A 27,751-nucleotide genomic window follows, 5' to 3' on the forward strand; every position below is an offset into this window, starting at 1 on the left:
ACAAATAATAGTTTTTTTGTATGTTTAATATATTGTTGACAAATTCCAAGGCTTGATGGATTCGCATTTCTTCCTTTCAGTTAAACTAATTGAATCTATGTAACATACATATGTATATATCAATTAACATCACTTTATTGAAAGTGAAAACGCTTCTATCAATAAAGATTGGAAGCATTTCATTTAATCAGTTTTCCCATTTCTTTCCATTAGCAACTATATTTTTATTTACCCGTTTTACAGTAATTTTCAATGATTCACAAACGAATATAGATGGACAAATAAGCGGATTTGTATTATTGTAGTATGATAATAACGATTTGCAGTATCTTTAGTAGTTTAAGGTACACAAGGGAAGGTAGATTGGCTTCTGCAGGAGAAGAAAAATAAAAACTCGTTCAATATTTTTAGGTGAACGAGAGCGGTCCCAGCGGTGCGGTGAACGAGAGCGGTCCCAGCGGATTGAAAAAAAATATACACACACACAGTTGACCACATCCTTCGTGTTCTATGCAGATTGGTTTTCTAAAAGTTCAAAATCATGATACAAGTGGTCAGCAAAAATGGGGCTGAATGGGATATTTCCCTCTAGACGACTTCAGAGGTCAAATGCAAGGCTATATGAGAACTATTGGGTTGCCCAAAAAGTAATTGCGGATTTTTCATATAGTCGGCGTTGACAAATTTTTTCACAGCTTGTGACTCTGTAATTGCATTCTTTCATCTGTCAGTTATCAGCTGCTACTTTTAGCTTGCTTTAGAAAAAAAGTGTAAAAAAAGTATATTTGATTAAAGTTCATTTTAAGTTTTATTAAAAATGCATTTACTTTCTTTTAAAAAAATCCGCAATTACTTTTTGGGCAACCCAATATAGCACTTAACATACTTAATTGCACTATTCTTGTCGGAGCTGTATAAGCTTATAACAAAGCCATTGTGTAAGCCATTTCAGCAACATCGAATAAGAATCGCGACCTTTAGCAGCCCAACATAGCAGATCTGCTGAAAGTTCTAACAGCAGCCGTTGTGCACGGTTTCCGCCAAACCGGATAAGAATTGAAGTTTACGTGCTTTTGACAGACGTAAAGACAAGGCCATCAGATCATGGCGGTCAAGAATACACATGGTTAGGTTAGATTCGGTTGAAAAGAGGGTGCAGATATTAATATTAATATGGACATACACCTAAGCCAGTAATGCGTTCGCTGTGCGCTCTTAAAACTTTGAAGTACCTCTCAAAGAAATTTTAAGTAAGGAATTTCGTGCTTCTTACAATGTCCTTAATTGTTTTCAATATCACTCCCCTAAGATGGCTGGTGTCTGATATTGTGTCCCCACCTAAAAGCCGGTATCTGTAAGACGCGATAGCCGGGCAATGACAAAGGAAATGCTCCAACTTCTCATCATTTTCTCTTGCATGCTCTACTTATGCCATCACTTGCTTCACCGATTTTACATAAGTGAGCTCGTAGTCCTATGTGTCCAGTTATGATACCAATAGCTATACTGACCTCCTTCTTACTTCCTTTCAGTAATAGCCTCGCCTTCTCACGACCTGGATCCCCCTCCATAGTATTTTCGCCATTTTTCCGACCGTTTGGCTGTTCTACAGTGTTGCATGAGCATTCGTCGCCCACTCCCTTTACCCGGACTGCGTCGACACGAAAGGCTTCGGGTTAACGAAGTTTATTGACGGCAGTCCTCTGGCCTTCACTGCCAAATCGTCTGCCCTTTCATTCCCCCTTACTTCGTTATGGTCCGCCACCCAAACGATGAGGATTGTGCCATTCTCAGAAAAGGCGTTATGGCAGTCCTCTGGCCTTCATTGCTAAATCGTCTGCCCTTTCATTCCCCACATACTTCGTTATGGTCTGCCACCCAAACGATGAGGATTGTGCCATTCTCAGAAAAGGTGTTAATCTCCTTCTTACAACCCAAGACTGTTCTCAACCTTACCTTACTGGTTGTTATTGCCTATTCTTTCTATTTTACTGTCCGTAAAGATGTTCACATTGGACGTCCTCGCGTTAGCACTACACCACTTCACGCATTCCGTGATCGGCCGGATCTCCGCCTGCAGGACTGTATTATGGTCAGGCGGTCGAAAACAGATCTCAGTCCCTGGGTTCCCAATGTAGACCCCCAGGCCCACTCTGTCCTCTAGCTTTGATCCATCCGTGTAACATGATCTTCCAGTTGGCAACACAAGGATTCCGTCAATCCAAGACCGTGCCGATGGCAGTTCAGTGCCTCGCACTAGACTTCAAGATTCATCTCAGGTATCCGATCGGAAACCTCTTCCCTTCCTTCCAGGTTTCCTATCGTCGCCTCGATTATACAGCGATGGTATGAGCTGTTCCCATCCTCAATCAATTCTTCCATCAACTTAAGTCTCATTGCCGCAGTGGCTGCCTCACACTTAATCTGTATGTCAATGGGTCGGATATAGAATAGTCTCCAGTGCCCGAGTGGGCGTGGCCCTCATCACTCCACCTATGCCGAGACAACATGTTCTCTGAAGAATACATATACTATTAGAGGACTGGTTTATATGATGTCTTCATATATATATCGTAATCACTCCCTACACCACCGTAGTGAAGAGGTTAGCATGTCCGTCTATTACGCTGAAAGCCTGAGTTCGAATCCTGGCAAGAACATCATGAAAATTTTCAGCGGTGGTTATTCCCTCCTAATGCTGGCGTCATTTGGGTGGTACTGTACCATTTGGTATGGCAGCCATGTAAAAACTTTTCCAAAAAGAGGTGTCGCTCTGCGACACGCCATTCGGACTCGGCTATAAAATGGAGGTCCCTTATCATTGAGCTCAAAACTTGAATCGGACAGCACTCATTGATTTGTGAGAAGTTTGCCCCTGTTCCTTAGTGGAATGTTCATGGGCAAATTTGCAGTTGCAATCACTCTCTATTTGGATCAATCTCTTTGCCTAAAATCTATTCGTGTTCCTCAAATTCGGTAAACAAATAACCTTCACGGCATTCTAAAATACAAACTGTGACAACGGTCTTACGGCTGCATGTTTGGGCCGCTTTACTCACCCCACCCCAATATCCATTATATAGCACTATATGCCTTATGCAAAAGTGATTGCTCGATATCATATCAATATTTTCTACGCATGCAAAACCAGAGAAATTCAAAAGAGAGCAAACACACACACACACAGACAAACATATTGGAAATTGTGTGAAAAGGCAATAAAGAAAGAAAGAGTAATTGGATAAAGTTCAATAGCAATAACAGTTTCTCAAATGATTTAAAGTCAATAAAATTGTACACAAATACGAGTAAATGTCCGAAAGCGTCTTTCTCCGGCCGACAAATACCCACTTAGCACCCAATAGCAGCAGCAACAACAACAACAACAACAATATGCCTTCCGTATGCTCACCATAACGGAGCCGCATTGGAATTGCAACTTATTTAAATTCTTAACCTGAGTTTTTAACACACAAATGACTCGATTACTCCGACTCAAGCTGGAAGGAAAGTGTTTCTATACTTTTGTTCGTACTCTCTGTGAATGACAATGATGCCATATGTTGCTTTGGTTTTTGAATAAAGTCAATGAAAAAATGTTGTTGCACCAACAAATGTCACCATAGATAGCGTCACAGTAACAAGAAACATTGTGCTGAAGAAGGCAAATAAAGTACAGTGATGCAGAGGGGGTAAGAAACCTACCACAACAAAATGATTCCAAATCCATAAACCATGAAAATCAATTTGGTTCATAAATGTCTTATTACGGCAAGCTTGGCATCTTTAAATCTACACAGATAAGTCAATAGAGGGACTCTTAGAGACATACCTCAGGAAGGTCTATGTTCGATGGCAAAGTGGGCGACCGAAAATGGTCTAGGCATTAATCCGTCTAAGACGAAAAATTTTCTTTTCAACAGGCGACACAAGTTACCTATGGTGGCACCTGCTTCCTAGGCAGGGGAGAATTTTCCATTTACTAAAATCGCCAAATACCTGTGAATTTTGATGGTTGAAAAGACCAAACTGTGTTTATGTGAGTATCATCAAATATCGACTCAATGAAATAGCTTTGAAATAGCGTCAGCCGAACGAAGCCATACGAAGTTTTTTACAATGACCGTTTGCTTTAATTCGTTAATGCGAGGATCAGTGTTGCCGCTTTGGTGGGTTCCTACCAAAATTGGTAAGTTTTTATTCTCTTGGTAGGTGAGTAGGCCGACCTCAAGTTTAGGTAGGTTTTTCCATAAAATGCCAAGTTATTTATTTCACTTCTTGTCGTTTCTGTGTATTCGTGCAATAGTGCAGAATAAAACCATGGATGTGATGGGCAAATTACTGTTACAAGGAGTCTAACTGCTTCAAATTTCAAGAAAAAGACCGTAAGATCTGAAATTGATTGTTGTTGTGCTGGCAGTGTTTTGTACACTGAGGCGGCATCCCTTGCCAATGAAGGATGTCATCGGATCAATCCGGTACGTACAACCGGCTGCCATGGGATTGAAAATTGAAATTAAGATTGCAATTGATTGTAACTGGTATTAGTGTTGAGGAATCTCTTCGAAATACTCAGTAACAAATGCGATTTTTTATACACACCACCATAGAATGGGGGCATACTAATCTATTCATTGCATTTGTAACACCTCGAAATATTTTTCTAAGACCCCATAAAGTATTGGGTTGCCCAAAAAGTAATTGCGGATTTTTCATATAGTCGGCGTTGACAAATTTTTTCACAGCTTGTGACTCTGTAATTGCATTCTTTCTTCTGTCAGTTATCAGCTGTTACTTTAGCTTGCTTTCGAAAAAAGTGTAAAAAAAGTATATTTGATTAAAGTTCATTCTAAGTTTTACTAAAAATGCATTAACTTTCTTTTAAAAAAATCCGCAATTACTTTTTGGGCAACCCAATATATATATTATTGATAGTCTCGACGTTCTGAGTCGATCCAGCCATGTCCGTCTGTCTAAATCACGATAGCGGTCGAACGTATAAAGCTAGCCGCTTGATATTTTGTACAGATACTGAATATTGATATAGGTCGTTGGGGATAGCAAATGGGCTATATAGGTTCAGATTTGGATAAAGCTCCCATATAAACTGATCTCACGATTTGACTTCTTGAGCCCCTGAAAGCCGCAATTTTTGTCCGATTTGGCTAAAATTTTGTCCGATTTAGCTGAAATTTTGCATAGAGTGTTCTGTTAAGACTTCCGACGACTGTGCTAAGTACGGTTTAAATAAGTCTACAACCTGATATAGCTCCCATGTAAACCGGTCCCTCGATCATCTTTGTTCGGTTCCTAGAAGTTAAAATTTTTGCTAGTTTGATAGAATTTTGGTATGTACAATTATTTTATGTCCTTCAACTAAGTTTATTTTGCATAAATATTTAGCAGAATCCATGGTGGTGGGTTCCTAAGATTCGGCTCGCTCGAACTTAGCATGCTTTTACTTGTTTGCATTCCTTCTGTCGAAAAACAGGGAAATATGGCATCTACTTACATATATAGCCAGTTCCATACTCAAATGTTGAGGGGTCCATGTAACTCCCTGAAACGTCGAAAATGGGTAGTAAAGCTTATTTATGGGCTCAACCCCTGAAATCGGGGGATAGCATTATCCAAATTCAGCACGATTGCTCCTTGAAATCGGGGCAAAAACTCGACTTTTATAAAGTCAAGATTTCTTATCGGGAGATCAGTGTTATATCAATATATAGGCCATCTATGAACTTTAGACTGAAGAGTGATTCCAGCAAACAGACAGACGGAAATGTCTAGATTGTCTAGAATATAACGACGATATAGTATATCTACTGCTTTGTGATTTTGGAAATTTATAATTTGATCTTCTGCAAATGGCTATAAAAAATATACCGCATTTTTGGTTTTTAGAACATTGGGTAAGTTTTGGTCGAGTTTGGTGAGATTTTTCCTAAATTTTAGTAGGAAATAATTTTTTTGAGTGGCAACAATTATGAGTATGTGTATGCTGTCCTTCTATGGTCTTAGGTATGGCTTATCTGTGGATCACAGCTGCACTGAGGACAACGCCATCTACTGCACTGAATTGATAATTCTGTTAATGCTTCTGTATATTGTGGCCAGATATATGGCTTCGACCGTTGGCCTGAGGTTAAGGGAGGTTTCTCTTTGGCTGCACTGAAAATAGTTTTTTCTAATTTTAAGGATTCGAGCCAATGATCAACTTATTTAATTTAAAGATGATAATTTTTTCTTCAAACAAAATATGAAATGGACATTCATATCCGTGTGTAAATTTAATTTAAAGATAACATCTTTATTTTAAAGTTTTGGTTCTTTGGCTCGTCTTCATTGCTAAAATCCTACGAATAAGGAAAAATCTTAAATTTTGGGCCAACTTTTTTTTCAGTGTAAGCAGTAAAAAGTGCTGTCCCACATACATCTCACCAATTAGGTGGTGCGGCAAGCCCCTTGGAGTCGGCTATAAAAAAGGAGGCCCCTTATCCTTGAATAGAAGTTTTCTTCTATTCCATAATGAAATTTGCAAAATTTGCAAATTTGCCCACAAATTTGCAAATTTTGCTGTCCCACTTTATTCGAAACAGTAAATTGGTATTACCTTGGTAATAGAAAGTACATAGACTTCTGCATGGATGGTTCCAGACAGGACGATTTTGTGCGGTTTTGGGGTGTACTCCGAAGGTGACGTAATCCGAGTTAAGACCGTTGGCGACGAGAGCGCATATAGCTCTGTAAAAAAAAACGGTCGAAAGGACGACGAAAATCCTATGGAGGGATAAGAATCGTGAGAAGACGCGACTAGGTCATTATGGCTTTCGGTATCATTATGGGACACATAGGACCCCAAGCGCACTTAGACAGAATAGGTTTGACAAGCGCTAGCTTGTGAAAGGCATGTGGAAAAGATGATGAGATTTCGATAAATATGCTATGTCAATGTTGGAATGTATGCGCATAGCAAATTCAGGCCAGCGAAAAAATTGTGGCTCTAGGGTCTCTAAAAATCAAATCAGTGAATTGATTTTTATATGCCCTATAACTGTTCATGGACCCATGTGGACGGACTCTGTACTCTGCTATCAAAGACATTTCATTGGTGTCCTATTGTGTCCCAAACGGCCTGCATGTCCTTTTTTTTGTACTCAAACCACTACTGTGGTTTGAGTATTATAACTTTGAGTATTTGTTTGTAACACCCAGATGGAAAGAAGCGAACTAGACCCATTGAAAGGTATACCAATCGACTCAGAATCACTTTCTGATTCGATTTAATTGTGTCCGTCTATCTGTTTGTCCATGTTCCTCGATACTTGAATCCTTGTAAAGGGTGATTTTTTTGAGGTTAGGATTTTCATGCATTAGTATTTGACAGATCACGTGGGATTTCAGACATGGTGTCAAAGAGAAAGATGCTCAGTATGTTTTGACATTTCATCATGAATAGACTTACTAACGAGCAACGCTTGCAAATCATTGAATTTTATTACCAAAATCAGTGTTCGGTTTGAAATGTGTTCATTCACCGTAACGTTGCGTCCAACAGCATCTTTGAAAAAATACGGTCCAATGATTCCACCAGCGTACAAACCACACCAAACAGTGCATTTTTCGGGATGCATGGGCAGTTCTTGAACGGCTTCTGGTTGCTCTTCACTCCAAATGCGGCAATTTTGCTTATTTACGTAGCCATTCAACCAGAAATGAGCCTCATCGCTGAACAAAATTTGTCAAAATTTGAACACATTTCGAACCGAACACTGATTTTGGTAATAAAATTCAATGTTTTGCAAGCGTTGCTCGTTAGTAAGTCTATTCATGATGAAATGTCAAAGCATACTGAGCATCTTTCTCTTTGACACCATGTCTGAAATCCCACGTGATCTGTCAAATACTAATGCATGAAAATCCTAACCTCAAAAAAATCACCCTTTATAAATATATGAATCCTACTTTACTGTTACAGATCTTTCATAAAGTTCTTACGACCTACATGACCTATTGAGGAGTATTTAGTGAGTGGCGCGGTCTCCAAACTCATTGTCTCAAATTTTTATGCCAGACTAGCTTAGCCCGGCCGGCTCCTCCGCGACTTCATTAACACCACGCGAAAAATGAGTTTCCTATATTTTCTCTAAAATTTGGACAACATTTTAATTATTCAAATTTTTCTCCAAAAATTCTTTATTCTAAAGAAATTATTATACCCTTAACCATAGGTTTTAAACACCTCAAAATATGCGTCTGAGACCCCATATATTAAGATCTTGGGTTTTGACTTCTTGAGCCTCTAGAGGGCGCAATTCTCGTCCGATTTGACTGAAATTGTGAACGCGGTGTTTTGGTATCACTTCCAACAACTGTGCTAAGTATGGTTCAAATCTGTTCATGTTTGGATATAGCTGCCTTATAAACGGATCTCGGATGTTGACGTCTTGAGCCTCTAGAGGGCGCAATTCTCGTCCGATTTGATTGAAATTTTGCACGTAGCGTTTTGCGTTAAGTATGATTCAAATAGGTTCATAATCTGTTATAGCTGTGATATAAACCGATCTTGAATCATGACTTCTTGATCCAATAGAGCGCGCAATTCTCATCCGATTTGCATGGGGTGTTTTGTTATGACTTCCAATAACTGGGCTAAGTATGGCGCAAATCGGTACATAACCTCATATAGCTGCCATATAAACCGATCTGGGGTATTGATATGGTCTGAATATGGTCTGAATCGATCAATAGATACCGCTCCCATAAAAACCGATCTCCCGATTTTGTTTCTTGTGCACCTACAGGGCGCAATTCTCATCCGAATGAACTGAAATATTTCACAATGACTTCTGCAATGTTCAGCATTCATTTATGGTCCGAATCGGACTATAACTTGATATAACTCCAATAGGATAACAGTTCTTATTCAATATTCTTTGTTTGCCTCAAAAGAGATACTCGGCATACAACTCGACAAATGCGATCAATTGTGGAGGGTATATAAGATTCGTCCCAGCCGAACTTAGCACGCTTTACTTGTTTTTATTTGTTTATGAACAAATTAGATTGTCATAACAAAGATAAATGCTATATGGTAAATGTTGACTACACTGCCTCTCTCTGTTCGTGTTGGCTTCTCTATTTAGTTGGTCCAATTGTAAACAGCCAATAGATGGCGCTAATTTAAGTGTAGTGCTACTGGCTTGGAGTGGCTTAACGCCTAAGAATTGATTATCATGTGGTAGTTGTCAGTAAATGACTATATGACTACCTATTAGATAGTCATCATTTAGTCTTCTTACACCCACCACCATAGAAAAGATTAGTATATCAATCTAGTCGTTCCGTTGGTAACACCTCGAAATATTCATCCGAGACCTCATAAAGTATATATATTCCTGATCGTCTCTAGGCTCTGAGTCGATCTATCCATGTCCCTCCGTCCTCCGTCGAAATCACGTTAGCGGTCGAACGCGTAAAGCAAGACGCTTGAAATTTTGCAGATACTTAATATTGACGTAGGTTATTTGGGATTATAAACAGGCCATATCAGTTCAGATTTCGATATAGCTCCCATATAAACGGACCTCACGATTTAGCTTCTTGAGCCCCTGGAAGTCGCAATTGTTGCCTGATTTAGCTGCATTTTTGTATGCGATGTTCTATAACATGATATAGCTCCCACATAAACTGATCTCCCGATTTGACATCTTGAGTCCTTACAAGCCGCAATTTTTTTCCGATCTGTCTGACATTTTGCATGCGGTGTTCTGTTACGACTTTCAACAACTGTACCAAATACGGTCCAAATTAGCCTATAACCTGATATAGCTCCTATATAAACCGATCTCTCGATCATCTTTGTTCGGTTCCTAGAAGCTTTTGTTTTTGCTAGTTTGACAGAAGTTAGGTATGTAGAATAAAATGATGCCCTTCAACTAAATTTATTTTGTCTAAATTGTTAGCAGAATCCATGGTGGTGGGTTCCCAAGATTCAGCACGGCCAAACTTAAAACGCTTTTACTTGTTTAAAATCAAATCATCAAAATCCGCCCCCTTTGTGGATAACACAAAATAAAGTACCCTATTTTCACCGGGGGGTTAAATTCATAAAAATCGGTTCAGCTGCTTTGCAGTCTATTCGAAAAAATAAAAACAACCAAAGCGCATCACTTTAATTTTTATACCCTCCACCATAAGATGGAGGGTATACAAATTTCGTCATTACGTTTGTAATACATCTAAAATATTGATCTGAGACGCAACAAAGCATATATATTCACGTCTTGACATTTAAGATTTAGCCCTGTCCGGTCGTCTGTCGAAAGTGCTCAAACTATCGAAGAAGTAAAGCTAGGAGCTTAAAACTTTGCACGAGTATTTCCTACAAGTAAAGGTCAGTTGGGATTGTAAATGGGCTATATCGGTCTCTGTAGTGATATAGCTTCCATATAAACCGATCTCGGACCTTGACTTCTTCAGCCGCTAGAGCCGCATTTATTATCCGATTTGGTTGAAATTTTGCGTGAAGTGTTTTTTTTTATAACTTCCAACATTTGTGCTGTGTATGGTCTAAAATGGTTTATAACCTGATGTAGCTGCCATATATAGCGATCTCGGATCCTGACTTTTTAAGCCGCCAGAGGGCGTAATTATTAAAAAATTTTGCATGAAGTGTTTTATTATGACTTTCTATAACTATGCCAAATATGGTCTAAACCCGTTCATAATCTGATGTTGCTCCTAAATAAACAGTTCTCCCGATTATATTGGGTTGCCCAAAAAGTAATTGCGGATTTTTTAAAAGAAAGTAAATGCATTTTTAATAAAACTTAGAATGAACTTTAATCAAATATACTTTTTTTACACTTTTTTTCTAAAGCAAGTTAAAAGTAACAGCTGATGACTGACAGAAGAAAGAATGCAATTACAGAGTCACAAGCTGTGAAAAACTTTGTCAACGCCGACTATATGAAAAATTACTTATTGGGCAACCCAAGAGTTCTTGAGCCTCTTCAGGGCGTAATTATTATCCAATTTAGTTGAAATTTTACACAATGTCTTCCACTTTATTCTCCAACAGCCAAACCAAATATGACTCCAATCGGTTCACAAGTTGGTATCGCTCCAATAGCTTAGCAATTCTTATTCATTATCCTTTCTTTTCCTATAAAGCGATATCGGGCGAAGTACTTGACAAATGCGATCCATGGTGGAGAGTGTGTGCATAAAATTCGGCCCGGCCGGACTTAGAGCGCTTTTACTTGTTATATAAAAGATATTTAACACCATGACAGATCAGTATTTTGGGATGTAACAAACGGAATGACAAACTTCGTGCCTCTCCGTTAAAGTGGAGGGTAATAAAATTATTCACTTGTAACTACTGTTTGGCGGCAACAGCTTTGAAACTGGTAACAAATTCCCTCACTCTCTGTCATGGTAGCGACAATGCCAAGGTAATATATACTTCTTGTGCTCTGGCTTATAGCCGCAGTCGGTGCAAATACGAGTGGTATCTATGGCTTTCTCGACAACCAACATAAATGTCAGTCAGCAACATTCAAAGCGGCAAACAAAACGGACAAACAGATGAGCACATCATCATACACACAATGTGTGACAAACGACTAATATTTGCTGCTGGCTAGCCAGAAATAGTTGCTTACAAGCCAGGGCAGGCCAGGCAAGTTGTTGACTCTGTTTTTTCTGTTGCTTCAGTGGTTGCTGTTGTCGCTGGCTGGCTGTATTGTGGGCCTTCTTGTTGTGTGGTTGCTTCATTCGTTTTGTTTTTGTAGAGTGCGTATGACTTGAGTTGTATGTCGGGAATAAAACTCGATCAACGAACGTCTTCTAGCCACAGTTTACCGGTTGCCTTCTGACCGATCAATCGATCGCTGTGAGTGGATTATTATTGAGAAGATTAAATTCAAATAAAAAAGAAAAGAAAATCTCAAATCAAATTGTGACTGCCGGAACCAAAGGATATTTTGTGGATTATTTTTCAAGCAGTTTGGGAGACAAAACAAAAACCAAAAAAACAAAAACAAACAAAAATCAAAAAACCATGTTGAAGTTTATGTGTTTATTTGCCCTAGTGGCAACATCTGCTGCTGCCACCCACTCAGCCTCAGAGGCCGATGGTCTATTGACCAGTGCCCTAAAAATGGTCAAAGATTGTGGCGATCGATCAGTTGTGTTGTGTCTCAAGGTAAGCAGGCCCGACGAAAGGAAAATTTAAACAATTGTCGAAAAAAAAGACAACCATTAAAGCAAACTTTAATTAAAACAGTGTCAATTATTATTTTTTTTTTGTTTAAATAGTAATGCCAGTGATTATAAAAGCTAGATATTTAACTTTGTGTTAAGCATTAAAATAATTCCTGTTGAATTATTTTATACTACTGCGCAAAGACCGTTTTTTATTGTTTTATAAGTGGAAAATACATATTTTTTAATAAAAAGAGTATACAATTCAAATAAAACTTTAATCTGGACTAAGCTGTAATGTTATGTGCATTTTAAATGACAAAAACAAAAAACAATGCGCAAAAAAATACAACCCATATGCTGGCGAACTTCAATGCGAAAAAAATGTAATCCGCTTTTTAGCCATCGTTTAATACCTGCAGGCAAATTGTCAAATGACCAGCGTTATCATTCACTATATCAAGATAATAATGGCATCTGTCGGCTATTAATATTAATAAATTTTAATTTTGTCAACATGAATTGTGGAGAAATGTAAACAAAAAATTACAAAATAAAAAAATTTTGAAAGGATATGCAACAAAAACATGCCAATGTGAGGAATAAGTGGTATTTAGTTTTCATTTTGTAGCTTTCTAGAATGCAACTATGTTATGTAATGTTGGCAGCTTGAGTGATTTTTTTAATAAACGAGGATGAACCAATGCGAAAAATGCTGTTAATGATGAATTCTTGTTAGAATTAACAAAATGCAAATTTTGCCCATGAACATTCCACTAAGGAACAGGGGCAAACTTCTCATATATCAATGAGTGCAGTCCGATTCAAGTTTTAAGCTCAATGATAAGGGGCCTCCTTTTTATACCCGAATCCGAACGGCGTGCCTCAGTGCGACGCCTCTTTGGAGAGAAGTTTTACATGGCATAGTACCTCACAAATGTTGCCAGCATTAGGAGGGGAAAACCACCGTTGAAAATTTTTTTCTGATGGTCTCGCCAGGATTCGAACCCAGGCGTTCCACAATATAGGCGGACATGCTTATCTCTGCGCTATGGTGGCCTCCTGTTAGAATTAACACAAATTAGATTAGCTCATATGAATTTAGGTCGCCCCGGTAGCTGAGTTGGAAGCGTGTTCGGAATACCAGTGTGGGGATCGTTCGTTCGATTTCCACCACAGACCTGGTCTGTCTTGACAATGGTATCACAAAAGATTATAATGGCCAAAGTGAGTCAGTTTCGAAAATAGACTGCCACTCTAGCTTAATCTAATCTTATGAATGAATGGCTTCTAAAGAATGCGGACTAAGACAAATCTGGTGATTTATTCTAGGTTAGGCTAGGTTGAAGCGGCAGTCTGCCATCAGACTCACATAGACGTTTTCGTCCATTGTGATACCACAGGAACAGAAGAAGGAATTTGCCTTCTTGTTCCTACCGTTGAATCATCCAGATTGCTTTAAAAAGCCCAATAACTTGAGAATGTTCACATCCGCTAAATCAGACAGTTTCTCAAAAAATTAGAACCTAAAGTGGAACTCCTTCTAACTGCAAGTGCGGTACACACACACAGAAAGTGTTCCATAGTCTCTTCTTTCTCGATGTCCTCACAGCTTCTGCAAAAGTCGTTGCTGGCAACCTTCAGTCTGGCAGCATGTTTTCCGATTAGACTGTGACCTGTCATGACGAAAACAATGACTGAGACGTCTGTTCTAGCCACTGATAGCAAAGCAGTAGACCACTTCAAGTCTAGATGAGGCCACATAGTTTTGAAATTCTCACAGCCCCCTCTTTGTGACCATCTATCATTTGTTGCCCTTCGGGCCTGGTCTTGAAAACTTAGCTTACATGTCACTAGAGGCATACCCACAGATTTCAGCATCCCTGGAATGTTTCTAGTCTCGCAAGATCGTCTGCTTTACAATTCCCTGGGATATCTCTGTGGCCCGGCTCCCAGAATAGGTGCATTTTGAACTGTTCAGCCATCTCGTTAAGAGATGTGCGACAGTCGAGGGCGGGCGCAATTATTATATTATGCTGAAATTTTGTACAGTAAGTTCCACTTCATGGACATGGCGCCCTCTGGAGGCTCAAGAAGTCAACATCCCAGATCGGTTTATATGGCAGCGGTATCAGGTTATGGACCGATTTGCACCATATTCGGCACAGTTATTGAAAGTCATAACAAAACACGTCATGCAAAATCTTAGTCAAATTGGATAAGAATTGCGCTCTGTATTGGCTCAAGAAGCTAAGATTCAAGATCGGTTTATTTGGCAGCTATATCAAAACATAGACCGCTTTGAACCATACTTAGCACAGTTGTTGTCGTAACGAAACACGTGAAGCTAAATTTCAAATCAGATAGGAGTTGCGCCCTGCAGAGGCTCAAGAAGTCAAAACCCCAGTTCGGTTTATCTGACAGCTACATCAGGTTATAGACCAATTTCAACAATACTTAGTACAGTTATGGGAAATCATAACAAAACACGTTATGCACCTAATCGGATAGAAATTGCGCCCTCTAGTGGCTCAAGAAGTCAAGATTCAAGGTCGGTTTATATGGCAGCTATATCAGGTTATGGACCGATTTTAACCATACTTAGCACAGTTGTTGAAAATAATAACAAAACACCTCATGCAAAATATCATCCAAACCGGATAGGAATTGCGCCCTTTAGAGGCTCCAGAAGTCAAGATCCCAGATCGTTTTATTTGGCAGTTATATCAAAACATGGACCGATACGGCCCATTTACGAACCCAACCTACCTACACCAATAAGAAGAGTATGTTAAAATTTAAAGCGATTAGCTTTATTCTGACGGACTGGCGGACAGACGGACATCGCTAGATCGACTTGGAATGTCATGACGATCAAGAATATATATACTTTAAGGGGTCGTAGATGAATATTTCGAGGTGTTAGAAACAGAGTGACGAAATTAGTAAATCCCCATTTTATGGTGGATGGTATAATAATTAATTTGTGTTTAGACTCAAAAAGGGCTGAACCGATTTTCTTGAAAATTTCAAATGTATTGCAGGATGGTGAAAATATTGTATTTATTTTTTTATATATCAAGGGAGGGGGCGGGGGAGGACTCTCTCCTTTACCAATTATTTTAGAAACGCCAGATCTCGAAGCCCCTGCCCCACACCCAAAACCCACTAAATATATATATACTGATCAATCGCGACAATATGGGACTCAAATAAATGAAAATTAAGAGTAGAAAACGTATCTAATATCCCATTGTGGGACCAAGTGTTTCCACCCCACCCTATAGCCCCCATATAGACCGATTTGCCGATTTAAGCTCTTAGGCTCATAAAAGCCACATTTATTATCCGATTTTGCTGAAATTTGAGACAGTGAGTTGTGTTAGGCCCACCAAAATTTTTCTTCCATTTGGCCTAGATCGGTCCTGATTTGGATATATCTGCCATATAGTCTGTTCTCTCGATTTAAGGTGTTTGGCTCATTTTTTGTCCGATTTAGCTGAAATTTAAGACAGTGAGCTGTAGTTCTTGAAAATGGCCCTGATCGGTCCAGATTTGGATATGCTGCCATATAGGCCGATTTCTGGATTTAAGGTCTAGGCCCCATAAAAAGGGCTGAAATTTGACACAGTGACTTATGTTAGGATCTTCCACACCCGTGTCCTTTATGGTTCAAATCGGTCAAAATTTGCATATAGCTGCCAAAAGACCAAAAAGTCGAAGGGTTATGACGAAAGATGGTTTACATATATACCAGAGGTGGACATAATCCGTTTTACTTGTTTTTATATATGCTAGGTATGGAACAAACTTACATCTCAATATCTCCAAAACTAGGGGAGATAATTCAAATTTTCTTGAAGATTCTGAAAGTACGTACCTTAAAACACCAGAAACTGAACCTGATGTAAAAGCGTGCTAATTTCGGCCGGGCCGTTATAGATCAATTTAGACCGTTGCTAACTCAAAGAAGTAAAAGTGCTAGTTTCGGCCGTGCCGAATCTTGAAAACCCACCACCATGATTTTTGCTAAAATTTGCGAACTATATTTGGTTATGGACCGATTTGGACCGTAAGTGGCACAGTGGTAAACAGTGTAAAATTTCAGCCAAATCGGACAATAATTTCGACTTCCAGTGGCTCAAGAAGTCAAATCGTGAGATCGGTTTATATGGAAGCCACATCAGATTATAGACCGATTTAAACCCTAATTAGCCCAGTTGTTGGAAGTTATACTAGAACATTATGGGCAAAATTTCAGCCAAATCGGATAAAAATTGCGGCTTCGAGTGGCTCAAGGAATCAAATCGAGAGATCGGTTTATATGGGAGCTATATCTCAATCTGAATCGATATAGCCCATTTGCAATTTTTAAAGCGGGTAGCTTTACGCGTTCGACCGCTATCGTGATTTCGACAGACGGACGACTCAGGATGTCGAGACGATCAAGAATTTACATACTTCATAGGGTTCTAGATCAAAATTTCGAGATGTTTCAAACGGAATGACTGGATTAATATACCCCCACCCTATGGTGGTGGGTATAAAAACTCAAAAATGCTGGCTACATTTGTGAGATACTACACCATGTTAAAACTTCTCCTCAAAGAGGTGTCGCTCTACGGTACGCTGTTCGGACTCGGCTATAAAATTGGGGTCCCTTATCATTAAGCTTAAACTTGAATAGCAAAGCACTCATTGATATGTGAGAAGTTTGCCCCTGTTCCGCAATGGAATGTCCATGGGAAAATTTGCATTTGCAGCCTGTAGGCCTTGGATGATCCTCTACGGATCCTCTACACCTTTAATTGGAAAAATGCGTGCCGCAGTGCAACACCTCTTTGGAGAAAAGTTTTTCCATGGTATAGTACCTCACAAATGAAGCCAGCATTAGGAGAGGATAACCACCGCGAAAAATTTATTTTCTGGTGTTCTCGCCAGGATTCGTACCCAGGCGTTCAGCGTCATAGGTTGACATGCTAATCTCTGCGATTCTTGATTAAAACCAATGTCTCATCATCTTTCCAACATGCCCTACACATGCTATCACTTGCCGCACCGATTTTGACACCAAAAGCTATACTAACCTCCTTCTTACTTCCTTTTAGTAATAGCGTCGTCCTCTCACGATCCGTATCACCCCATTGGCTTTTCGACGTCCTACCGACTGTTTCGTTGCCCACAGCGTTCGTCAACAACGCCTTAAAATCGGATTACGTCTACCCGAAAGGCTTCGGGTTAATCAAGTTTATCGACGTCAGCTCTCTGGCCTTCACCGCCAAATCGTCTGCCCTTTCATTCCCCCTTACTCCGTTATGGCCCGGCACTCAAACGATGCGGATTGTGCCATCATCAGAGAAGCCGATAATCTCCTAACAGTGTAAGACTGCTCATGCCTTACCGTCCTGGTTGTTATTGCCCTTATGGCCATTTTACTGTCCATAAAGATGTTCACACCTGACGTCCTCGCCTTAGTACTGCACCACCTCATGCTTTCTGTGTTCGCCCGGACCTCCGCCTGCAGGACCGTATTACGGCCGGGCAGTCTCAAACAGATCTCAGTCTTTGGATTCTCAATATAGACCCCAGGCCCACTCTGTACTCTAGCTTTGCTCCATCCATGTAACATTATCTTCCAGGCGGCAATACTAGGGTTCCGTCAGTTCAAGACTTTGCCGATGCCTCGCACTCAACCTCAAGTGTCGTCTCAGGTATTCGATCGGAAACCTCTTCCCTTCCTTCCAGGTTTCCTAACGTCGCCTAGATTATACAGCGATGATATGAGCTGCTCCCATTCTCAATCCATTCTCCCATCGCCACATTTAATCTATATGTCTATGGGTGGGATATCTTGAATAGTCTCCACTGCCCCTAGTAGGCGTGGTCCTAATCGCTCCTCCTATGCCAAGACAACATGTTCTCTGAACTTGTTGTTTGGACCTAACGTTGCATTTTTTCTTCATAGCAGTCCAGCAAACTACTGAGGCGTAAGTAAGTACTCGTATTGGCCTAATCTCGCTTATGTAGAGCCAGTGGACTATCCTAGGATTCTGGGGCGCCCCGGTAGCCGAGTTGGTAGCGTGCTTAGATTACCAGTGCAGGGGTCGTGGGTTCGATTCCCGCCAGAAGCCTTGGTCTGCCGCTACTGTGGTATCACAATGGGCTTGTGATACCACAGTAGCGACTGCCACTCTTACCTAACCTACCTAACTTATCCTCGGATCCAGGCCCCAAACCGAACCTACGGCCCTTATACACAGTGTCCAACAACTATGAGCCTTCTCAGTACGCTCCTGAATGTGACACTTCCAATTAAGTTTCCTATCCAAGATCACTTTGTTTCATTTTATTGGGGAAACGTGGAGGGTTAAATTGGCCCACCTTCGTCATCCAGGCCCCATTTCGCATCCATGGCCCTTCTACACAGTACCCAACAACTGTGAGTCTTCTTAGAACGCTCCTCAATGTCACACTTCCAATTAAGTTTCCTACCCAAGATCACTTCGTTTTGTTTTATTGAGGAAACGTGGAGGGTTAAATTGGCCCACCTTCGTCTTCATCGTGAACAGGCATATTTCAGACTTCTCTGGGTTAACATTGATACCCATGGGTCTAGCCCAGTCATATGCCATATGCAAGACCCTTCCCTGTAGCTGGTTCGGATCCTCACCCCTAAGAAGTATTATAACATCGTCTGCATTGCAGACGGGTTCAAATCCCTCCTCAGTCAGCATTCGTAATAGGTCATTATGGTGGTCACCCAAGGGAGTGGCTATAAAATGTCCTCCTGTGGCTTGCCTTGTGTCACAATCTCCCTTATGTTCCGACCCACCCGGTACTGGTCTAAGGATTGGATCAATGTATTTGACTTTTTCAGATATCGAAATCGTTTTATTGAGGAAGCGTGGTGCGTCAAATTGACCCACCTTCGTCTTCCTCGTGAACAGGCATATTTCATACTTCTTTGAGCTAACATTGAGATCCCTGGGTTAAGCCTAGTCAAGGCCGTTTTGCATATCTGGTTCCGATCCTTACCCCTTAGAAGTATTATAACATCGGCTTCAAATCCCTCCTCAGCCATCATCCGTAATAGGTCATTATGTTGGTCACCCAAATGAGTGACGATAAAATGTCCTCCTGTGGCGTGCCTTGTGCCACTATCTCCCTTATGTTCCGATCCACACGGTACTGGTCTAAGGATTGGATCAATGTATTTGATCTCAGATATCGAAATCGTTTTATTGAGGAAGCGTGGTGCGTCAAATTGACCCACCTTCGTCTTCCTCCTGAACAGGCATATTTCAGACTTCTTTGGGCTAACATTGAGACCCCTGGGTTTAACGTAGTCAAGACCGTTTGCATAGCTGGTTCCGATCCTTACCCCTTAGAAGTATTATAACATCGGTTTCAAATCTCTCCTCAGTCACCATCACCGTAATAGGTCATTTAAGGTGGTCACCCAAAGGAGTGGCGAAAAAAAGACCCACCGTGCGGTGCCCTATGCCACTTTCTCTTTTATATTTATTGAAGTAAATTAAATTTCGATAACATTTTTTAAGGAATATTTAATTTTAAGTTTATTTATGCCGACATTTAAATATAAATTTGTTATTAAAGCAATAAAGCAAAAAATTAATTTTTAGTAACCCAAATTTGGCAAAGAAATTTTGCTGTTTTAATATAAACCACATGCCTCACTATTCATTCTTTAATATTAAAATCAAGTTCCATCAATTAAGACAGTGTGGAAAAAAGAGTTTATGTTAGTGAAAGTAATTTAAACACAAAAATTAAAATGCAATATATATCACCTACATCCATTACTTTCACTGAATATTAACAGAGTACCTCATGTAATTTCTCTTTCAATAGGAACGTGCCCTGCACTACTTCGATACGGAGAATGGTGATGTGAAGTTGACGGAAGGCATTGCTCTGGTGAAAACTGATGACATACCCGTGGGACGTTCGTTAAATGAAATTTCCTTGCCTGAGGAAAATGAAGCGCGTGAAAATGAGGTCGATTCATTGTTGGTAGAACGTATTGCACGTTTCTTTGGCACACATACTCTGCAGTTCAAGGTTCCCAAAGACTCCATACAGGATATGCAACGTGCTTTGGAAGAATGTAAGTAGATAAAAGAGAACGAAGAAAAGAGAGTAAGAGAGAGAGAGAGAGAGTGAGAGCATGAAAAACCAAACCCAAGAAAAACCAACTATATTCCCACAAAGTTGGACGAACATGTACTTGGAATAAAAGAAATTACTTACCAACCTTAATGAAATTGCGCTACCGGGTAATGACAATGTTTGACGCATCACACACCAAAACAGCCGCGTGATGCGCATAACTGATAAGCATACTAGAGGCAAAAGAGTTGTGTTGCTTCAGTGGAAGCCATCACCCAACAGTTGAGGAAATACATGGCCACATGCGGACAGAACTATGCAAAGACCGGCCAAGCGTTGTATACAGCATGGAAAGACGCACCAATGACCATAGGCTGGGACAGACGCATTTCCTACTAACCTCAACTCACTCTCTAATATAAATCAATCGTTGGTCGTCTCCTCAAAAAGTAGGTTAAAAACGGCGAAACGCTGAACACGTTACAATGTCAAAGTTGCAGGCAGCATAAAGCTTTCTTCTTCTTCTTCGTTTTCATCAGCTAGGTTAGAGCCTCTTGAAATCCTGTTTCGGTTTTTCCAAGCCTTTGCTCACCACTGGCTCTTCTCGTTTATCTGTGCCTGCTTGCCAGGCATTCATTCGCTACGAAATGAAGCCCCACAATGACAACATTTTAAGCCTGATTTCAAAAAGCTATCTGCGCAATGTATGGCCAGCCATCGAGGCGCAAGTTTAGCCTCTTCGAATGGCTGGCTGTTTTCAATTTGAGGTCAGTGTAACGGATAAAATAATTTTTCTTGCTTTCATCTAAGTCAACAAGTTTAGGTGAAACAGTTGCTTGCAAATATGTATGGTGTTTTCCCCACTTGCTAGCCACAAGGTGGAAGGGGGAAAGAGAAAAGAAGCTGTATTGAGACGCTTTCATCTGGTTTCATTTCATTAATTAGTGTTATGTTCAATTAAAACTTAAACAGTTGTCGGTGTTAAGAAAAAAGTGTGTCTAGTTGTCAATAGAAAACTGTTTTGAACATTGGACGGAGAGTGTCCAACTCTATGAAGCGGCTTTATTGGGTGACATAGCAATTTATAATAAAAGAATCAATTAGAGAGTGGAGAAGATTTTCAAGGGCAATATAGAGTACACTGAGAGTAAAGAATGGTGTAATGTAAACTGATATTCAAAAGCGCGAGAAAAGTGTTCTGAAATGGAAATCTATCGGCTGGGAGTCATTTATTTTAGTTCTTTGGTTTGTAATAACGCGATTGTAGAAAATAACAAGTTGAAAGGCGGAGATGTGAGAAGTCCTTTTCAATCAGTATAACTATTCCAATCACAGTTCAGTCTTTAGAACATGAAACCATTGAGCTAAAACCTATAACAGAGCGAGAGGTTTCAAAGTCCACTCTGAGAAAAGTAAGATTTGCCAGTTAACTACACCCTGAGAAAAGTTGATACCAAACTCTTCATTTTAGTATCACACGGTATTGATAGTAAATCAGCACCGTATGGTACAAAAACAACACCGGATGGTATGGATGAAACATAAAATGTTTAGTACCGTTTGGTAATAGCCTTATTACCGAACTGGTATTGGTTTTAATACCAATATGTTATTAATTGAATACCAATATGTTAATAATGAACCAAAAACCCATTGAAAATAATTATAATCTTATTTGATTTCGATTATTTATGTTAATAATTACAAAAAGTAATGTTACACTGTGACCAACCTCAATTCTTTGTATTCAGCAATTGATTCCAAATCCATTAATTCCCAGAAGTGGTTTTCATATGAATACACAACACAGCATCGTATTTCACACAAGAGACTATCATATTTTTGATGTAGAATGTCCTTAGAATCTTCACAATTTCCATTTTCAACACTTTTGACTATTTCGAACTGTATTAAAACATTTTATTTATTGGTTTAACAAGTGCACAACAAGCCGATTACTGGCTTATGTGTATGTCCATAGAGACATGGAGCGGATGAATACATACACCCTCTCTTCAACCTAACCCAACCATAAAAAATATTTCATAATGGCGTGCAATGTTGAAGACAAGTATACAAAAGTGGCGACGTCAATCCTTAATAGCCTCCTTTGCCTGGTATTGAATTGATACCAAATGGTATTATAAAATAAAACCAGGCGGTATTTGCAAAGTAGCGTCATTTTTCTGTGAGTGTAAGGAGACGACGGTAGATCAATACGAGGACCTATGTTTCCTAGAAAGAACGATCCTTGTATCGGATACGGTTTTTTTTACCAGGGGTTGATTGGGACATGCAACTGAATTGGAAGTACCACAGCGCCTAAAGAAGTCCTATAGATGTTGCTCACTATGCAAAAGACCCTTATGCTCGAAATGGCGATTTAATCCCATGATGCTCCTCTGATCAGGCTGATCCCGACATTCGCCTGGTTAGTATGGGGAGAGGAAATGAACAAAACAAGGAAAACCTTGCTAAATTCTGTCATGCCGCATCATGGGAACCCACCGCCATAGATTCTGCTAAAAATTTACACAAAATGAATTAGTTGAGGTTCGAAGTTGTACTTTACGTACAAGCCAGGTATAGTTCTATTGGCCCCAAAAAAGCATATTGGGGAATAAGTATGTATTGGACAATACATACCATGGATGTTTAAAGTCCTAACAAAACACTCCCAGCAAAATTTTTGCAAAATCACATAACAATCGCAACCTTCAGGGACTTAAGATGGCATATCGGAAGATAGGCTTATAGGGTGTATATATTAGGTTATGCATTGCACTCGGCGCGGGTGTTGGAAGTTCTACCAGAACACTACGTGCAAAATTTCATATAAAAATTTCATAAATAGCTAGCGTTAAGCTTTCGACTGTAATAGTGAGTGCGACAAACGAATGGACGGACATGGCTAAATCGACTACGAATGTCAAGAGCATAAATACTTTATAAGGTCGCATATCAATATATCCTCTAGTGGAGGTTACAAAAATTACAACAGGGCCAACAGACATGTTGTCCCTGCATAAGTAGGTCTATATTAGCCACGCTAACTAGGGAGCTAGATATGATTTTGAACATCAGGTACAGTGTTATGTAGAGGAAATATGAAGCAGTACTGGCTCCTTAGAAAATTAGGACAGAATGGAAATGGATTGAACATAGGTGCAGGTGCAATCTGGAAGGAACTACATGCAAAAGAAAATAATTCATTGGCCTTAAACAAATTTTTATGCAAGTTAACTTCTTTAATGAAAAACGCTGGGTCTCTGTTTACGAAAAAAAATCCAATAATTTATGAAGAGTAAAAGGCTGGATATTACTTTATGGCGTAGAATATTGTCAAACACTTTATGCGTTTCAGAAATTTTCTTGTCTCTAGCCTGGCGCCGTTTGGTGTGAGGTGTTTATGTTTGTGGTATTGTAAATACGAGCATTTTTCTCAGATAAAGTACGAACATTTTTCTCACCTAAGCGGATGAAAACTCACTTTCCGAATTTTCGTCCGCTTAGGTTCGCGAACCTCCCTATACTGTCTGTTGGCCGGCTGAGCTTTATGCAATGAAAAAAAATCCTCAAATGAGATTTTCTTAGCTACACGCTCTGCGAAATGGAAGACATAAAAAAACCAAAAGAACCATCTTTTCATGTAAGAAATCGTCTTTTGCTGTAAACGAAACATTTTTGGCTCAAAAAAATTCTTGCATTCTGCGTAAAAGATCCATACATTATCACAGACGAAGTTCATAAAAGTTTTACCATAACCGAAATGACTTTAACATCAAAATGTGGCAACTCACGACCAATGTTAAACGGTGGAGGGAAATGATGCACAGTTCTTATAAAAATATTACTTTCCCAATAGAATAGATTTGTTTGTCCCAAAAATATTCCAAATGTTTTATTTTTTTGTGTCTATGATGTCGTGTGAAACGCAAATACCAAGGACGAAGGAGTAGATAGAAGGAACCCTGGAAAGCCCACTGCTAGCGGTTGTCACACTCATGGTCAAAATTAGGGGAGAGAATGAGTATGGCCAGGTAAATGCTGGAGCTCAGGCGATGATTCCAGCGATCGTGATGGTATAGTGCAAATACAAGACTTGCGATTGTGGTTGGAACGACGAAACCAGGGCAGCAAAGTCAAAAACTTTGCTGAAAAGAAAGGTGCAGATTATCGCTTACATATGGAAAAATCTGCATAATTTGGTGGGGTAAGGGGAGATGAATGAGCAGTTATCCTGGCACTGAAGTCCAAAAGTTTGCCAAAGAGAAACTTGAAGAACGCGGAACAAGTGGCAATCCAATCTGAGGAACGCACATGTGGCACGTTTTGACAAACAGCAACAGCAGCCACAAAGAGAGCAAAAATCCTATTGAAAGATCCATACTGGGACCAGGCACGGCTGATGCTAAGGGAAAGTTTACCAAAAATATAAAACGTTTGGGATATTTTTATCATAGAAGTATCCTTTATTGAAGAAGTATAATTTTCATTGTAATTTTATAACATTTCCCGGCACAATTAAACGTCACACAGTGGGATAGAACCGAAAAAATACGCTGTGTGAGCACGGGTAGAAATATCTCTTTTTAGAATGGTTAGCGGAGTTAGCGAGATTGTGTGCAAAATATGAAGGCGCTAGGTAGTCCTTTTGCTAGGCCCCTAAATTTGGTCACCTTGGTATTTCGAAAAATTGTTGAGGCTGCCAAATTTTCGTTTGTGGTCCGATTTCCAAATTGAAAAATTCAAAGAAAAAAAAGCAATAGAGACAACTTCATAATTCCTTTTTTTCAGACAAAAATGTGCTTAAAAAACCAAAAATAAATACTGCCCGATTTTTGTTTTACAAACATACCTATTTCGGGCAAAAATTATTCAAAAACCGGCATTTTTTTTGTAAAATTGCTGTGGAGGCTGCAAATATATTTAAATGCAAAAAATCTTTGCATGGATTTGGGGGAAATATGGAGTAAAAAATATAAACCCATAGTCATTCCATTTGCAACACATCGAAATATCCATTTCCGTCCCTACAAAGTATATATATTTCGGATTGTCGTAAAATTCTAAGACAATTTAACGATGTCCGTGTATCCGTCTGTCACTCTACAGCCTTCAAAAATTAAGATATTGAGCTGAAATTTGGCGAAAATACGTCTTTTTGCTTACGTAGGTTAAGTTCTCGAAGTCATTTCTTTAAGTCGCCAGGCCCTGATGATGATAAAGAGACACGAAAACGACTTTGCACACTTTTATTAAAAACTCGACTGTGAATTCAACAGACAGTCATACATGGCTAAGAACACTATTCAAAAAAAGACTAGAAAGATATGTACTCTTTGGTGAAAGTCTGAACTTTTTATATTAAATCACCATAGGATGGAGGTATACTAACTTCGGCATTCCGTTTGTAACACATCGAAATAAAGATCTGAGACCCAACAAAGTAAATACATTCTTGATCGTCTTGACATCCTAAGTCTATTTATACATGTCCGTCCATCCGTCCTTCTGTCTGTACGTCTGTCTGCCACAACCACGATAACTTTCGAAGGAATAAAGCTAATGGGTTGAAATTTTGCACAAATACTTCTTATTAGTGCAGGTGGGTTGGATTTGTTAATGGGCCAAATTGGTCAATCTTTTCAAATAGCTGCCATATAAACCGATATTTCGATTTGATACTTGAACCTCAGGTGTGCGCAATTATTATCCGATTTGGTTAAAATTTGAAACAATTATGTTTTCTACGACATTCAACAGATGGGCCAAGTAAGGTCCGAATCGATCTAAAACATGATATAGCACCCATAAGAACCAATTTCCGGGACATACTTCTCGAGCCTCGAGCCTAGAGAACATTTCTATACACAATTTTGCTGAATTTAACACAATGACTTTTTTTTATGACCTCCACAATACGTGCCAAGTATGGCCTGATATAGCTCCCATATAAACCGACCTCCCGATTTGATTTCTTGAGCCTCTAGAGGGCGCAATTGGGCTGAAATTTTGTACGATAACGTTTTCTATGACATTCTATATATGCACTAAGTATGGTCTGATTCGATTCAAAACCTTTTTTGAACTATACAAAAAAGGTAGCGCAGAGGTTAGCATGTCCGCCTATGACGCTGAACGCCTGGGTTCGAATCCTAGCGAGACCATCAGAAAAAATTTTTAGCGGTGGTTTTCCCCTCCTAATGCTGGCAACATTTGTGAGGTACTACGCCATGTAAAACTTCTCCCCAAAGTGGTGTCGCACTGCGGCACGCCGTTCCGACTCGGCTATAAAAAGGAGGCCCCTTGTCAATGAGCTTAAACTTGAATCGGACTGCACTCATTAATATGTGAGAAGTTTGCCCCTGTTCCTTAGTGGAAAGTTCATAGGCAAAATTTGCAATTTGCAATTTTTTTGAATTACCCTACTTAAACCTCTAGAGGGCGCAACTTTTATCGGATTTGACTGATGACTTGACTTTTTCAATGACGTTCAACCTACGTGTCAAATATGGTCTGAATCGGTCCATAATTTCATATAGCTTCCATATAAACAGATTTCCCGATTTTACTTCGTGGGCCCCTATGGGGCTACAATGCACGATAACTTCTACCAATATCCAAACCAAGTATGGCCCAAATAGATCCATAACCTGATATAGCTCCAATAGCATAGCAATTCTAATAAATTATCCTTTGTTATGGCTATAAAGAGATACCGGACAAAAAAAATCATAAATGCTATCCATGGCGGGGCGAATATAAGATTCGGCCTGTCCGAATTTAGCACACTTTTATTTGTTTTAACTAATTTGAAACAAAAACTTTTCCTTAAAAAATATAAAAGTTGGATAAGCAACAGTTTTCTTTCGAACGATACACAAATTTAAACTGTTGCTGTATTAGATATCAAAGCAAATTGATTTATTTTCACTTAAAAGGCTATCTTTATGTTCAAGGACTAATCCGACGTCCTTTGCTGACAGAGGCTTGCTTTCAAAGTATTTTCAATCTCTCTCTTTTCTCAATCACTTATTGGCACTTGAAAGGAACTTAGGAAGAAACTTTGGTCATTTTTGCGTCTTAAGAAAATGCCAAAACCCCCACCCCCCGCTTTTGGTTTCAGTGGGTGTTTTTTCATTAAGGCCTCCTGCTACAAGTTTCCCTACAAGCAAACTTCAAAAGGCAGACATGTTTCTTGTTAGCAAAGAAATTGAAAACTTTTAATGGCAATCATGGCTTTTGTTTGGTATGCTTTTCTCTCAACTGGTGGCGAATGAGAAACTTGCTAAATGGCACAAAAGCCGACTTCGTCGAGTGACCAGCTGGGTGAGGGAAAGCTGAAACAGCATACAGAAAGTCAGCATTCATCAATCATTTCACACAAAAGTCATAGATTAGAGGCAAA

General features: G+C 39.5%; 1 protein-coding gene across 1 annotated transcript in view; it reads left to right on the top strand.

The window, feature by feature from the left end:
- The first annotated feature begins 11,860 nt into the window (after positions 1-11,860).
- The window catches only part of LOC106082251 (uncharacterized), a 35,074-nt gene continuing 19,183 nt past the window's right edge, over positions 11,861-27,751 (top strand). Inside the window, exons 1-2 of the mRNA XM_013244642.2 lie at positions 11,861-12,211; positions 20,083-20,338. Of these exons, the coding sequence (XP_013100096.1) occupies positions 12,068-12,211; positions 20,083-20,338 (400 nt within the window). The 5' untranslated portion in view covers positions 11,861-12,067. The remainder of the gene's footprint in view (positions 12,212-20,082; positions 20,339-27,751) is intronic.

Source organism: Stomoxys calcitrans, chromosome 2 (genome assembly GCF_963082655.1).
Source record: "Stomoxys calcitrans chromosome 2, idStoCalc2.1, whole genome shotgun sequence".
Taxonomy (NCBI): Eukaryota; Metazoa; Arthropoda; class Insecta; order Diptera; family Muscidae; genus Stomoxys; species Stomoxys calcitrans.